This window comes from Argentina silus (assembly GCF_951799395.1).
Source record: "Argentina silus genome assembly, chromosome: 12".
NCBI classification, from domain to species: Eukaryota; Metazoa; Chordata; class Actinopteri; order Argentiniformes; family Argentinidae; genus Argentina; species Argentina silus.
The window spans coordinates 13647061-13660167 of NC_139666.1; the positions used below are offsets into that span (position 1 = coordinate 13647061).

General features: G+C 43.8%; 1 protein-coding gene across 2 annotated transcripts; it reads left to right on the forward strand.

Moving 5' to 3' along the window:
- The first annotated feature begins 207 nt into the window (after positions 1 to 207).
- Positions 208 to 12091, forward strand: ralba (v-ral simian leukemia viral oncogene homolog Ba (ras related)). Of its 2 annotated transcripts, XM_083681456.1 has the most exons (6): positions 215 to 330; positions 6389 to 6481; positions 9607 to 9784; positions 9972 to 10180; positions 10367 to 10544; positions 10754 to 12091. In XM_083681456.1, exons 3-6 carry the CDS (start codon positions 9671 to 9673, stop codon positions 10877 to 10879), a joined length of 627 nt encoding a protein of 208 aa, XP_083537582.1. In that variant the 5' UTR covers positions 215 to 330; positions 6389 to 6481; positions 9607 to 9670; the 3' UTR covers positions 10880 to 12091. The 2 variants fall into 2 exon arrangements, with proteins under 2 accessions (XP_083537581.1, XP_083537582.1); XM_083681455.1 differs by lacking the exon at positions 6389 to 6481 and having other exon boundaries at positions 208 to 330.
- The last annotated feature ends 1016 nt before the right edge of the window (positions 12092 to 13107 follow it).

Sequence of the window (13107 nt, forward strand, 5' to 3'; positions counted from 1 at the left end):
TAAGACGTTTCACTACATAGCTTCTCCCTATTGCTTCCCCCCTTATGTCATTTGATCAGAGGTGGCCTATTCAAATGAGGAGTGAAGGAAGGATGCATTTTCTAGGCATTTGAACGGCGCTGGTCTGCACGAGTGCTAATAGGACAAGAGAGGGAGTTCTCTCTTGACATCATATCCTGTCGAGTTTCTTCCTGCTGCACGTCCGGAAGGTGGGGTTTTGCTGCAGCAGTCTGTTACAGTGAAACTCGGCAGCTCTATGCCTCGGTATGCACCATTAATGCTCTCATCAAGATAGCATCAAGCAAGGGGAGACATAGAAATCCTGCTTTGGTGAGATGTCATAATTTCATAATTATCAAATTGTATGACAATAATGACTTATTTTAAAACATTCTAGGAAGGTTACGTCTCAGTTGTTCTTCAGTGAGGGAAGGTCCACCGCCTCGACTGGTATCTGAAAATTCATAGAACTGCTGCTGTACAGTAGATTACGGTCATAAATGTCGGTTATTATTCATTATAAAAACTATGATGATAATTCCTATTGTGGTAGGGCCGCGCTTTACCAGTTGCATTGATTGATCCAATTGAAAGCTGTGCATATTCACAGAGGCGGGCGTAATTGGGATGTGGCAAGAGAATAATAGACGTCCTTTAGGATACAGTTACTACATCCTGTTGTGGATACAGTACATTGTTGCGTGAGGTAACAAGACGAGCCATCATTTGTTATAAATGTATCGATTTTGTAACTAGATAAGTTTAGCAATTGGTATTAATCACTGCTGCTACTTCCTTCTAATATATGTTGGTTAGTGTTTCGTTTTTCAGCTGGAGTCAGCTGTATTGGTATTGCACCTTGTGTCGAGTTTGTTTATTTTCTTTAGATATACTTTTTCTAGAAATACTGGTTGCCCCATCTCAGTGTAACTGTAGCCTATAATCTTTGTCTCCATCTGTCAGTGTCAGTGATCTAAGGACAGATATTTTCCCTTGAGATAGCATTTTGTTTATTAGGCATATATCTCAACTTAATGGTCCCAGTGACCATAGAGCATTTTGCAGGTAATAATTATACTGTAATTCACACCTTCCATGACCCGTATTGTAATAGACTAATATTAGTATTAATAATCGTAGACTGCACTTGTGTGGGCTTAGGTGCATCTCATCGTGTCCCTTAAGCCAGAGTTCAGAAACTCAAGTATACAGTGTGCTGAGCTTGTTCTGTGTCCTGCCTCCATTTGAACCCCAATGTGGTAGACACACCCAACGTGGTTCCCACATTTATTATCTATGGGTTCCCTTTCATAAAATCAGATTTTTCGACAATATCATGTCATATATACTGCCCTGTGAAAATACTGTAGGTTGCTAGGTCAACCGAGCAAGATCTGAGAAACTGTAGTTGTAGGCTGTTTATGATGCTCAGACAGACATAAAGTGATTGGATACTTTTGTGACTATGCTGCTGTTGCTGTTTGTCACTGTTGTGTGTAACCATTAGCACATGACAGACTCAGAGGCCTTATGGAGTGTGAAAGAGGCAACACTCATACCCATGTTCTTATATTCAATCAGTCTAGTGACCGTACACTGCCATATTTTAAAATGAGAACGTGGGCTGTGTCATACTAATTCAATGTCCACAAATGAATTCACTGTGTGCCTGAGGGTGAGCAAGTCCTAGTTTAAACCGATCTCTTGAGGAATGGATCATAAAACAGAGCTAGCTGTTTTTTACTATCTGATCTTGTGACATGTGTTAGTGCTACATTGGACTCTGTCGTGTAGCTGGCTGATCATTGTTCTTAAGTTAAACCAAGGTTTATCCCTCTGTACTCATGAGCTGATACTCATATTCTCGACAACAGTTTTTCAACGTTATCGTCTGATATTTTCAAACAATAGTTGGAGGAGGAGATGGATGATGCAGTGGATTTAGCATCCTCTACAATCTGAGTAAACAGATTTGTGCAGCTGGTGTTCAGCTTCCTAACATTCACTAGCTTTCCGAATTGTACCAAAATAAGGTTGCATTCTGTGCATACTTCTTCCTCTGAGGGAAGAGTCGAGAGAATGCCCAATCAGATCCTCATTCACATCCTCTTAATAAGATAACTCAACAGCAAGAGCTCTGTCCACCACGGATTCACATGTCTTCAGTTTAACTTCATAACAGTCTGTCTGAGTGTGGAGGCATTCAACTCACTCATTCACTCCCACATAGATCAGTGTTCATGTGTTTGTGTTTGTCCAAAACTTAGGCTAATACAAGTCTGTTTAAAATCCATTTAAGTTGACGCTCAATTTTTAAGATATTTTTGTATCACTAGGATATGAATGGATACTGAATGTGTACCTAGTAGTCATGGGTTGATGATGTTTATGATCAACTTGAAATGACTGCTTTCTCTGAAGAGTAGAAATGACCAGGCATTGAGTTTTGCTGCTATTTTGTCATATAAGCTTCTCCAGTCTCTTCAGCACTAGAGAAGGTCTACATATATAAAGGGGTGGAGAGAGGTCCTGAGAATGGGACTGAACTGGCCCTAAATTCCATTTTTTTTCAAAGGCACTCAGGCAGTGGATGTTTATCCAAATGTCTCTGAGCTGCTTGAGGCCCATTTTGAATGTTTCTTTTCAGCATAATCCCTCCGGTTACTTCCTGTTATAGGGAGTTGTCAGAATATGACATGTTTTTAGAATACAAAAATAATGGCATTTTAGAAAAAGAGATTCATCTGCTAATGATTGGGTACTCAGACATGAGGCTTTTTTATGGGACTTGGTAAGAGTTCCTTTCCACAGAGACAGAGAGAGAGACCCATGCTACAGTGTCAGTTGTTGCTTTTGGTCAGAGGGAATGGCATATATTTTGCTTGAGTGTCAGCCCCGATCTGTGACCTCTTGGTTGATGGATGCCCTGTTTGCTGCCTGTGCCTATTGGAGAGGAGAGGAATCTGGGCACCAGCCCTTCACCCTCTCTGGCCTGTAAACATGTCCACTGGCAAAGAGGCTGAGCTGCCTATAACTCACCTCTGTCACCCAGTTCCTCCAGATCTGTCCTGCTTCATTTCACTCCCACTCATGGTCTGCTGACTTTGACAAAGAAACAGAACATGTGGAAAAAGGATAACTTATTTGTTTGGCCCTGCTTAACTTCAACTTTAATGTTTGTCAACTAGATGGATGTTGTTCTTTTACCCCCCCCCCCCCCCCCCCATCTTCTTTCTCTCACCTTTTTTCCCTTGCTCCTCTGTCTTCTTCTGTAGCTGAAGCAAGGGGGGGAACTGTATGAAATGCTTGTTATTTTAACGGCATGTCCCAGCATGCCCTATGAGGTGGAATTGTTCCCCCTGATGAGGTGGAATTGTTCTCGTTTTTCCTATATAGGAACAGGCAATATTAGACACACAACTTCAATGACGGAAATATTTGGACTGGGAAACACCCAGATTACCAGATTAACCAGAAATACATTACAAAGTAGCTTCAAGTTGCAGCTTCATATTAGCTGTCAGACATAGAGCCTGATATTCCATACTGGCCAATCTAATGTTCGAAAGGAGGGGTTTGGAGGCTTCTTGGGTGAGTTTTGACCATTGTTTTGGATTACTCATGTCACACTTGTAAAGGCTTTGTTTTACCATGATTAACAGTAGAAGTAATGTGACAGCATAACAAAGAAGACATAGGAAGGGTTGTAAACTGCTAACAAAATGTTCTTTACATTTTAGTTTCAACCATTCAATTTGCCATGTTACTGTAAGTACCATCCGGTGCAATGCATTTTTCATAAAGAATATAGGCCTAGGCTAAACTGAAATAGGCCATACATAGTGCAGATTACACAAGGTAGTGCTCTTCAGGTTGAGGAAGAAAGGGTAACTGTGGCTAGCCATTTTCAGTTCTCATTACAAAACAATGTCCTGCTGTCTTTAATAGCCGACTTCTGTGGCGTGCCTGACTGTGTTCTCTGTTGAGGTAAATCACATTTTCCTCCTCACTGTGTTAGTGTTTGTGTGCATGCCTGTGTCAGGGAACACTGTTAGGCCTCTTGTGCTGATTACAGAACATACCAGCAGATGTGTACGTGCATGGAACCTAGCCCTCCCCTGGTCATGTCGAGCTGTCTCTCCGTCACAGTAATGATACAGTGGCAGCATGGTGCCAGCGTTGGAACTAGCAACGTGTGATATTGCTTTAGGAGATAAACAGAGAGGGGTCTGCTCAGTGCTAAGAGGCCCCTGTGAGTGGGATGTAGGACAGATATGAGTGTCGCCATCACACTGCACTGGCTGGTTGGGTTTGACACCAGGCCGCCACATACTGTGGCATCTGCTAGCGGTCAACTCCACCACATCGAGCTCCTCTCTGGAGTCATGACCCCCTCGTGTCCTTCATTCTAGGCCCCCCTGATTCCAAGTTGGAGCTGCGTCTCCATGGTTACCCATTGATTGGAGCCCAGGGGCCACAGAGGAGGTGGTGGCTGGGGGGGGAGGGGGGGGGGGTGGCTTTGTTTCCCATGAACACTTTCAGCAGAGGATTACTGCATGCATGGAGCTGACAACTGTTGGTAGATAGTGCTGCTATGACATGAGGAGAGGCCGGAAAGGATCACTTTATAGGAAAATAGAGAGGTGGAGTGTTGAGGGAGAGAGACATGAGTTGAATTGTACTTGGAACACCTCCCCTCCCTATACTCCCCCACCCTCTAATAATCATACCCAGATGGACTCAGCAGAGACAAACTAGGATCTGACATGTTTACTGATAATGGCCCTAGGCCAACTGAAAGGCCACTCCTCTCTGATGTCATCAGGATATTACAAATAGCTATAGCCTAGTTCAGTGTGTTTTTGTCTTTCCCGCATTTTCAAGAACATTGTGTAAATGTTTTAGACATAAAACATATTAATGAAAGTTGTGCTTGTGCTACCTGTTAGAGATGGTCCCTCCCATTAAGCCGACACATTTGTGAATGGTTTTAGTGATTAGGGCAGTTGAATCAGGCTTGCAACAGAGACACAATTTAGCACCCTGCTGCCCAAATTTCTCAAAGAGTCCTCTGTGTGTCCCTCCTGGGGATGGTTAGTATGCATCATGGGGTGTCGGAGAAGGTTGGGAAGCCGCCTTACCTCACTTAAAGAATCTGTTACTTGACTGACTCCTCAATGTTAAACATGATCTGGAAAGAAAGTAAACATTAAATATAGTTTGAATAAATCACTACCCAAATCTCTCGTTCCCTTCTCCTCTCCCCTTTTAAATTATGCATCCTAACAAACACACATGATTAACACAGAGCAGAGTTCGGTTCATGTTACCTCAGAAACCCCCCTGTAGCCCGTATACCTGCCTCATGACTTGTGACTCATCTGAGCTGTCCACTTGACCACAGTGACTCTCAACACCAGTTGTCCCTAAGCTGCACACTCTTACTCATGAGTGTAGTGTGTCTACAAGGGATAATGCTGACCAATTACAGCAAAGAGAAATAGTTAGAGAAAGGAATATAGGCTTTTCTCTGGGGTTGTGTGTGTCATTAGTGAGGTGTAATGGCTGGCAGTCCTAGCTGTGCTCTCTGCCTCTGTGTTGAACAGATCAATGGGAGCTGGTCAGTGGGCATAGAGAGTGTAGCTGTATCAACGCTCTGAACTCAGCTTACCACAGCCTACCACAAAATAGCTCTCAACCACAAAAGCCAAGATGTTGTAGTTCTGTTGTGACCATTGGCTTACAGACCTCAGGAAGGTGACGTCACAGTGCGAAACAGCTAGCAGCGACTGGAGTGCCGTGGCCACATGAGCTCACATAGAGGAAGGACGTGGGTTGGAGAGACTCAGGTTTTGGGAAAGGGAAGGGAGGCCTGGGCTAGGGGGCCAACATTTGGGCCAACATTGTCCCTGTTTTCCCCATCAAATTTTGGCGGAAGTCCCCAACTGGCCTCTGAGGTGAAGGGGAGAGTCATCTGGTTTCCTGCAACTCTGACTCCCCCTATGAGCTCTCTCTCTCTCTCTCTCTCTCTCTCTCTCTCTCTCTCTCTCTCTCTAGCCAGGCAAACTGCATTCTGAACACTTTAACAGAGCTGATGTTGAAATCGATCAGCACTAATCTAACAAACTGGTCTCACCATTGCCGTTTTGAAACTTGCAAGTTGTATGGCTTTAAGCGCTTTTGACGATAAGCATTGACTTAGTTCTGATTAGTTAAGTAATCAATTTACTAAACTAAAGTTAACGGTGTGCTTTTGGTATCATTGGCATCAGACTACATGGTACTATATGTAGTTTTAGCCACAGATGCTAGGCTTCATATCTTCATGTGCTGCAGTACGCTGGCTGTACTGAGTCTCCCCTGATTTAATCTGGCATGTCTCCAGCAGCAGTCACCTGCTCTTCACCCTCCTCACCCTCCTCACCCTCCCCTGAGCTGAGTTCCTGACGTGTGCCCTGATCCGCCCCAGCCTGCACTCCAGGTCTGTTATCTCTTCACTAGAGAGGCTGTGAAGTCGCCCTGGTCAAGCACCTCTCTCATCCACCCATGCACTAACATAGAAATAAGCATTAATACAGTATGAGTTTGAGATTGAGAACTCGCTAACTTTTATTTGCATTGACATACAAGTCAACCACGGCGCCACTGTATCTGCTAGATCTCAGAATGGACCCATTCATTGACCCTGCTGTGTAAAGGAGGAGTCCTTCCCATTGCGGAGAGAGTGGCAGTATGGGGTGGGTTAGTCTTCCTGTGTCTGGCTGGACTGGTGTATTTGATGTTAGAGGGTAGAGGTGAAGGGAACACGGACTGCCTGCTGCATGGACTCTATCGTCTGGGGAATCCTAATGAATTCCTGCAGCCTGGTGCTCTGGTCATTTATATTTCAACAGCCCCTAGCTGTCAGACCAGGCAGATAGTAGACTATGACCCAGCCCTGGTATGTAGGTCATGCAAACCAGTGATTTCTACTCAGGCCTCCCTCCATTTAACCTTATAGACGACTTTAACTACGAGCCCCTGCAGTTTAGGGAAATGAAGGAGGATCCCATGACTCCCTATGGATATCCCTGACATTCACTCCTGTAGGTGTTTTTTTTCCTCAATGGACATAGGTGACGTTTTGCATGGCTAAAGTGACTCAAAGCTCTTGCTGTGTACCAAGTTGGTCTGTGTCAGCAAAGCAAGGTGACATTAGCTTTAATGACACTTGTAGCAGGACGTTGGGTTTGTTAGCAAGGAGGGTAGTGATGAGAGATAATTACAGAGGCTGGTATATTTACGTCCAATACAGATGGGCAATTGGCTACTGCCCTCCTGTCACAAGGAAGCCTCTCTACACCACTGAGCCCAACGACTTAAGTATCTGATGCCAGGGTGGCCTAACAAGGTGATTAGCCTCAGGTGTGGTTCACTGCATTTCTAGCTTACTGACTGTACCCAAGACAGTTAGCTGGCTGCTGGGGGAAGACTTGGAGTCCAATCAGGGGCATTCCCTGGGCCCAGCCCAAGTGGATGCCACACATCCTATGATATTGTGAAGATAATGTAGGTTTTGTTGTAGCATTGGTACTGTATAGGCCTAAGATTTGAATTGAGCATTTCATTGGGTGGTACGATGGCCATTGTGGCTATCTTGCCCAGCCTCATTGTCTGTTAAGTTACACATTTACATTTACCCCTTGTTTAAAAGTGCTGAGCTGAGCAGGGCCCGCTGCAGCCGGTGTGTCCTTCCTGTTTGCACAGCCCGACTCTCGTTCACCCTCCACATCGCCATGGTTAATGGAAACAAAGACAGGAAGTACACAGGCAGACCCCATGTTCCTGGTCAAGGAGAGGGTGAATTTGGCATCCCTTGACCCCAGCCTCCACTACCCAACCCCAGGCCCCCCAGTTTACCTTGACATTACATTTACCACCATGTACATATCCATTAGTCTATGACACAGTACAGCAATACAGTCATAGAAAACATTATCTAGCTTATATTATGTGTCAGTGTTTTGTGGATTAATTGCTTTGGCAATAACCGTCGAATGAAGCTATTTGTTTTCTGCTGTAGACATATAGCTTTAGCCTTTTTTAGGTTTTGGATTAATGTACCGTGATCAGAAAATGTTATTTTCTTATTTGCTAGGGGGATTTTATACCATATATTCAGTTAATTATAGTCAATGTGTAATGTACACACGGCCAGGGAGATGATGTTTGTGTATATTTGTATTCATGACAGGTCTGCTGGTATGGAGTATCGGATAATGAGAAATTCCCATGAATCAGCTCAGAGTTTCTCATAGAAGGGATGGGGGGGGGAACTTAGCGATATGACAATACACAGTGGACATGGAGACAGGCAGAGGCATCGAGACAGACAAGTATTGTTTCACAAACAGACGTGAACTCTGACTTTGTGCTTGTTTTTTCTTTTTATGGATGAATGTGTTGTGCGTGCTGCTGTAAGGTAACATTATTGGGATGTGGCCTCCTGTCAATATGTGTTCAGTTTCTGAATATAAACAGTCTTTCTCAGAAACCAGGTTTCAGTTTCAGGAGGGGTGTCAGGTTACGGCAGTTACGCTGTTCCTCTTTGCCTGTCCAGTAGAGAGCAGAGGGGCGGGGGTAGCCATGGTGACCAGCTCTGCTCGGCTATGGAGGAAGGGAGGGAAGGAGGGAGGGAGGCAGGGGGACAGGGGGGACAGGGGGTGGTGTAAGTAAAGAGAGGTGGAGAGAGAGATGTGTGTCAGTAGGCTACTATTATATGCTGCACAAGAAGGACAGGGCTTGGTCTCTTACTGGATTGTCTTCACATTCACAAGAGTGTTGTAGTCAAAGGATATGCCACATATTATAGCTCCAATTTGTTGTGAAGCATATTGTATTATTAACATAGAGGCTTTCTGTACATAAACACTGTCTCTGTTAGTTACCTATTTTAGACTATTATCTTTGAAGTTTCAGATGCCTGCTCTCCCTGAAGCGCCCGTCATAGTTAAAGGATATGACAGACATTTACTAAACGTCCTCTTTAAAGCCTGTTAACCTATTACTTGAACTTCCTGAATAAGTTTTACATATAAACGACTGTTGGCTTTAAAGTCAGCTGAATGCAACAGTACGGTATTTAGCCTGTCAAAGGGAATGCAGATTGATGGCACAGGAGACATCCAACTATTCTTGTTCCATTGGTTTCAGAATTGCAAGCGTTCTAGGTGCCCTTAAAGGAGGGATGTATTGTATTTCTAAATGCCACCCTGCAGTCAGCATTACAGCTTTATTGCATTTGATCAGTGGTATTGACCTTTAGATGGTGAACTCCACTAAGCCTGCTATTAAAGTCCTCGTGTGGATTTCATGAGCTTCTCTCCACAGTCTGGAGAAGAAGAAGAAATGGTGCGGTGGGTTTGGAATCTGTACCGTAGGCTAGGATCTTAAACTCAGCTCAACTATGTGTGAGATTTTGTGTTTGACCACATTAGGTGATGTAGTGTGTGTGTGTGTGTGTGTGTGTGCGTGCGTATGTGCGTGCATGCGTGAGTTTGTGTGTGCTTGTTTGTTTGTGCGCAAGTAAATACTTTCACTGACTGCATTGTAACTTTGTCTCAACAGGTGGAGCCAGTGAGTGTTAGGCTATAGTGAAGCGTGTGTGTGTGTGAGACAGATAAGTCCAGCGATGGCTGCCAATAAGAGTAAGAACCAGAGTTCTCTGGCCCTGCACAAGGTGATCATGGTGGGCAGTGGTGGCGTGGGCAAGTCTGCCCTCACCCTGCAGTTCATGTATGACGAGGTGAGAGCAACACAACAATTCAGCTCACTAGATAGTTGCCATAGTACTAGTCATGCACTGCATGCAACACTGAGTAAATCTGGATTCTATCATGATGATATCTCCCCATTGACTCCTGTGACATAGTGACTGATAGATGGTACTGTATGACTTGAGATGGTTACTGCTCCTTGTCCCCTCCCCTCAGTTCGTTGAGGACTACGAGCCCACGAAGGCAGACAGCTACAGGAAAAAGGTGGTCCTGGATGGAGAGGAGGTTCAAATTGACATTCTGGACACGGCTGGGCAGGAGGACTATGCTGCCATCCGGGACAACTACTTCCGCAGCGGAGAGGGCTTCCTTTTAGTCTTCTCCATCACTGAGCATGAATCCTTCACAGCTACCGTAGAGTTCAGGTAGGTTGATTATTGCGTAATGGTGACAATGACAGATTCATGTGATTCAGAATGAATAGTCACAGTGATGGAAACAATGGAAGACGTGTGTGTGTGTGTGTGTATGTGTGTGTGCGTGCGTGCGTGTGCGTGCGTGCGTGTGCGTGCGCGTGTGTGTGTGCGCGTGTGTGTGTGTGTGTCTAACAGGGAGCAGATCCTGCGAGTGAAGGCGGAGGAGGATAAGATTCCTCTGCTGCTTGTGGGGAACAAGTCAGACCTGGAGGAGCGCAGGCAGGTGTCAGTGGATGAGGCCCGGGGCAAGGCAGAGGAGTGGGGAGTTCAGTATGTGGAGACGTCTGCCAAAACACGAGCCAACGTGGATAAGGTACAGTGCAGTGTGTTTTCATATATGGTTTTCAAAGGCATGTGTTGCTTGATGCCTTGTAAATGATGTATAACTTGTTTATGATACCAAACATACATAATTGATGGACCAGAGTGCATTTATAATGAGCGTCTGTTTATAGTATGACTGCATTGGTACAAACATATGAGTAAAATCTCATTCTCTGTCACACTCTTGTTCCTCTCCAGGTATTTTTTGACCTTATGCGGGAGGTGCGAGGCAAGAAGATGTCCGAAAACAAAGACAAAAATGGCAAGGGAAAGAACAAGAATAAGAACAAGAAGAGCTTCAAAGAACGATGCTGTTTACTTTGAAGCCGACTTGGACCTTTCAACACAAACACACAATTGCTACGTTGGAGAACATGTTCAAAATCAGAGCATTCTTCCTCTCGTCATGTCAACAGAAATATGTCTGTTTTTAAAAACCTGGCCATGGTAGTGTTTAGCACATTTTCAACCACTTTTTTTGCTTATAAACTAAAGGTTAAATCCTGACTTTTTTTTTTGTTTTAATGGAAGGTGACCACTATTCTGCTGCTTTGTGACTTGGACTGCAGTGCTTGACGGCTCCCCCAATAACAATGCAATGACTAAACTGCCTCCGACACTAACTCTAGTATGTTTGGGACTTGTCCTATTTGTCTTGATAGGTCCACCCCTTATGATCAACTTAACTCATCTAGACGTCCTAATGAGGATGGCTTACATCCATCAAGCACAGACTATGAATCCAAAACTCTTCAATGCTTTTCACTGATGTGTGTGATTACGAACACTACATTTGTGTTTGTTGATAAAACGTAAAAAAGTTTGCTAAATTTCGAAAAGTAGAGGATTGGGACTGAAATTGTAATTGTTTCCTCTTGAAGCCATATATCAGTCGTCATTTGAGAAGACTGCATTAGGACTTAAGATGCGATGGAGGAGGAATTGCAAAGTTCCCTGGGCAGTGCTTTGAGCTCCCCCTTCTGGCATTCCCTTGGAAAGACAGGAACTGAAATTTTGGCCATTATCGGACAGTTCACCTTGGCTTCAGCTATTGGTTATTAATCTTTGTACCTGTTATAGGTTTTATTCAAATGTTTTTGTTTTGTTTTTTATTGTAGAAAGTGCACTACATTGCCAACACCTTAAAAGATGAACTTTCCATGCTGGAGAATGCTAAAGCAGTATGTGCCAACAAAATTGTGCATATATACATAACAACTAATAATTTCTGTGTATAAATAATGTTTGATAATTAATTGAGTGTATGTGCATTGGCCAGAAAACTTTCTCTGTGTCTGTGTGAATGGGACAGTCTGGTGATGACACTGAACTCCCTTACTGTTATTGTTGGATCAGTTACTCTGCTCTAAAGAAACATCTCCACCACTGCCCTAATCATTCTGCTCTTTTATAACAATGTGTGTCCTCTTTTCTTTTAAATCTAGTCTACTGTTAGTAGGGTTTTTTCACTGTCTTTTCTGGAAAAAAAAAGACTTCAAAATATGTTGCCAAATAAATGCTTTTTTTTCCTTTGTACGTTTGGTGATCTTCTTTCTCAAATAGACTCAAATTTAATTCCAGTAGTTTAGGCATTATCGTTTTTCAGAGCAAACGTAGACTCAATCACAACATAGTTGCTTTCGATTCATAAAGTACCTCCAAAACATTGTCTGACATTATATTTTGGACAATGAGGCCAAACAATGCCATACAGCGTCCTCTGCTGGTCATTTGGATTAAATGTGTGTGTAGGAGAATATTGAAGACAATGGTTGAGCATAAGGGTTAGTCTGTCTATAATTGTTCTTTATCATTACCAGTTTCGAAACAGACAGTGTTTAATAGAATGCTCAGCAAGAATGAGCCAGATTTGATATGGGAAACATGGACATTATTGGGCTCATAGCTTCAAGGCCCACCAATGGAGTAAGACAGCAGGCCAGGATGCACCAGCATACTGAAGCAAACCATTTAGCAACTGGACATATTGTGGTTTGGATACTTTTACCAACAGCATGGTTGAGTTCCAATAGTCTTCTATTCCTTGCATCCCCTCTCGTCGCTTCTCAAAAAAGCATTGGAGTTGAATATGTGAGGGTAGGAGCCTTAGAGTTTCTCCTCCAATGTGGTTTGGGATGGAGGATGTGAGGAATAGAGGGCAGACTATTGGGGGCACAGTTACAACAGAGACAAATAACTATGAGTTCTACTAACCCCTCTATCGCAGCAGTACTACCAGGAGACTACTGTCAGGTTTGTGATGAGCAGAGGTGGCTGTGCCTGCCTGCCATAGCTACCTACTGTACCGCTCTGATGTCTTGCTGCCCCTCTAAGTACACAGATTAGGTGGTCCGTTAAACTTGCAGTATGGTGCTTATTTAGAAATGTATGAAAGGGCAAACTGAGCCAAGGTAATGACCGATGCAGTGTCACCGGCGCTCTCCCAAGTCTTTTATCATTCCACAGAGTGCCGTGTCCTCTGAGCGACCCTCATTATGTCTGAGCTAATGTTGGGGATGAGTATGTGCCAGTGATAAAGTACCACCGCAGTC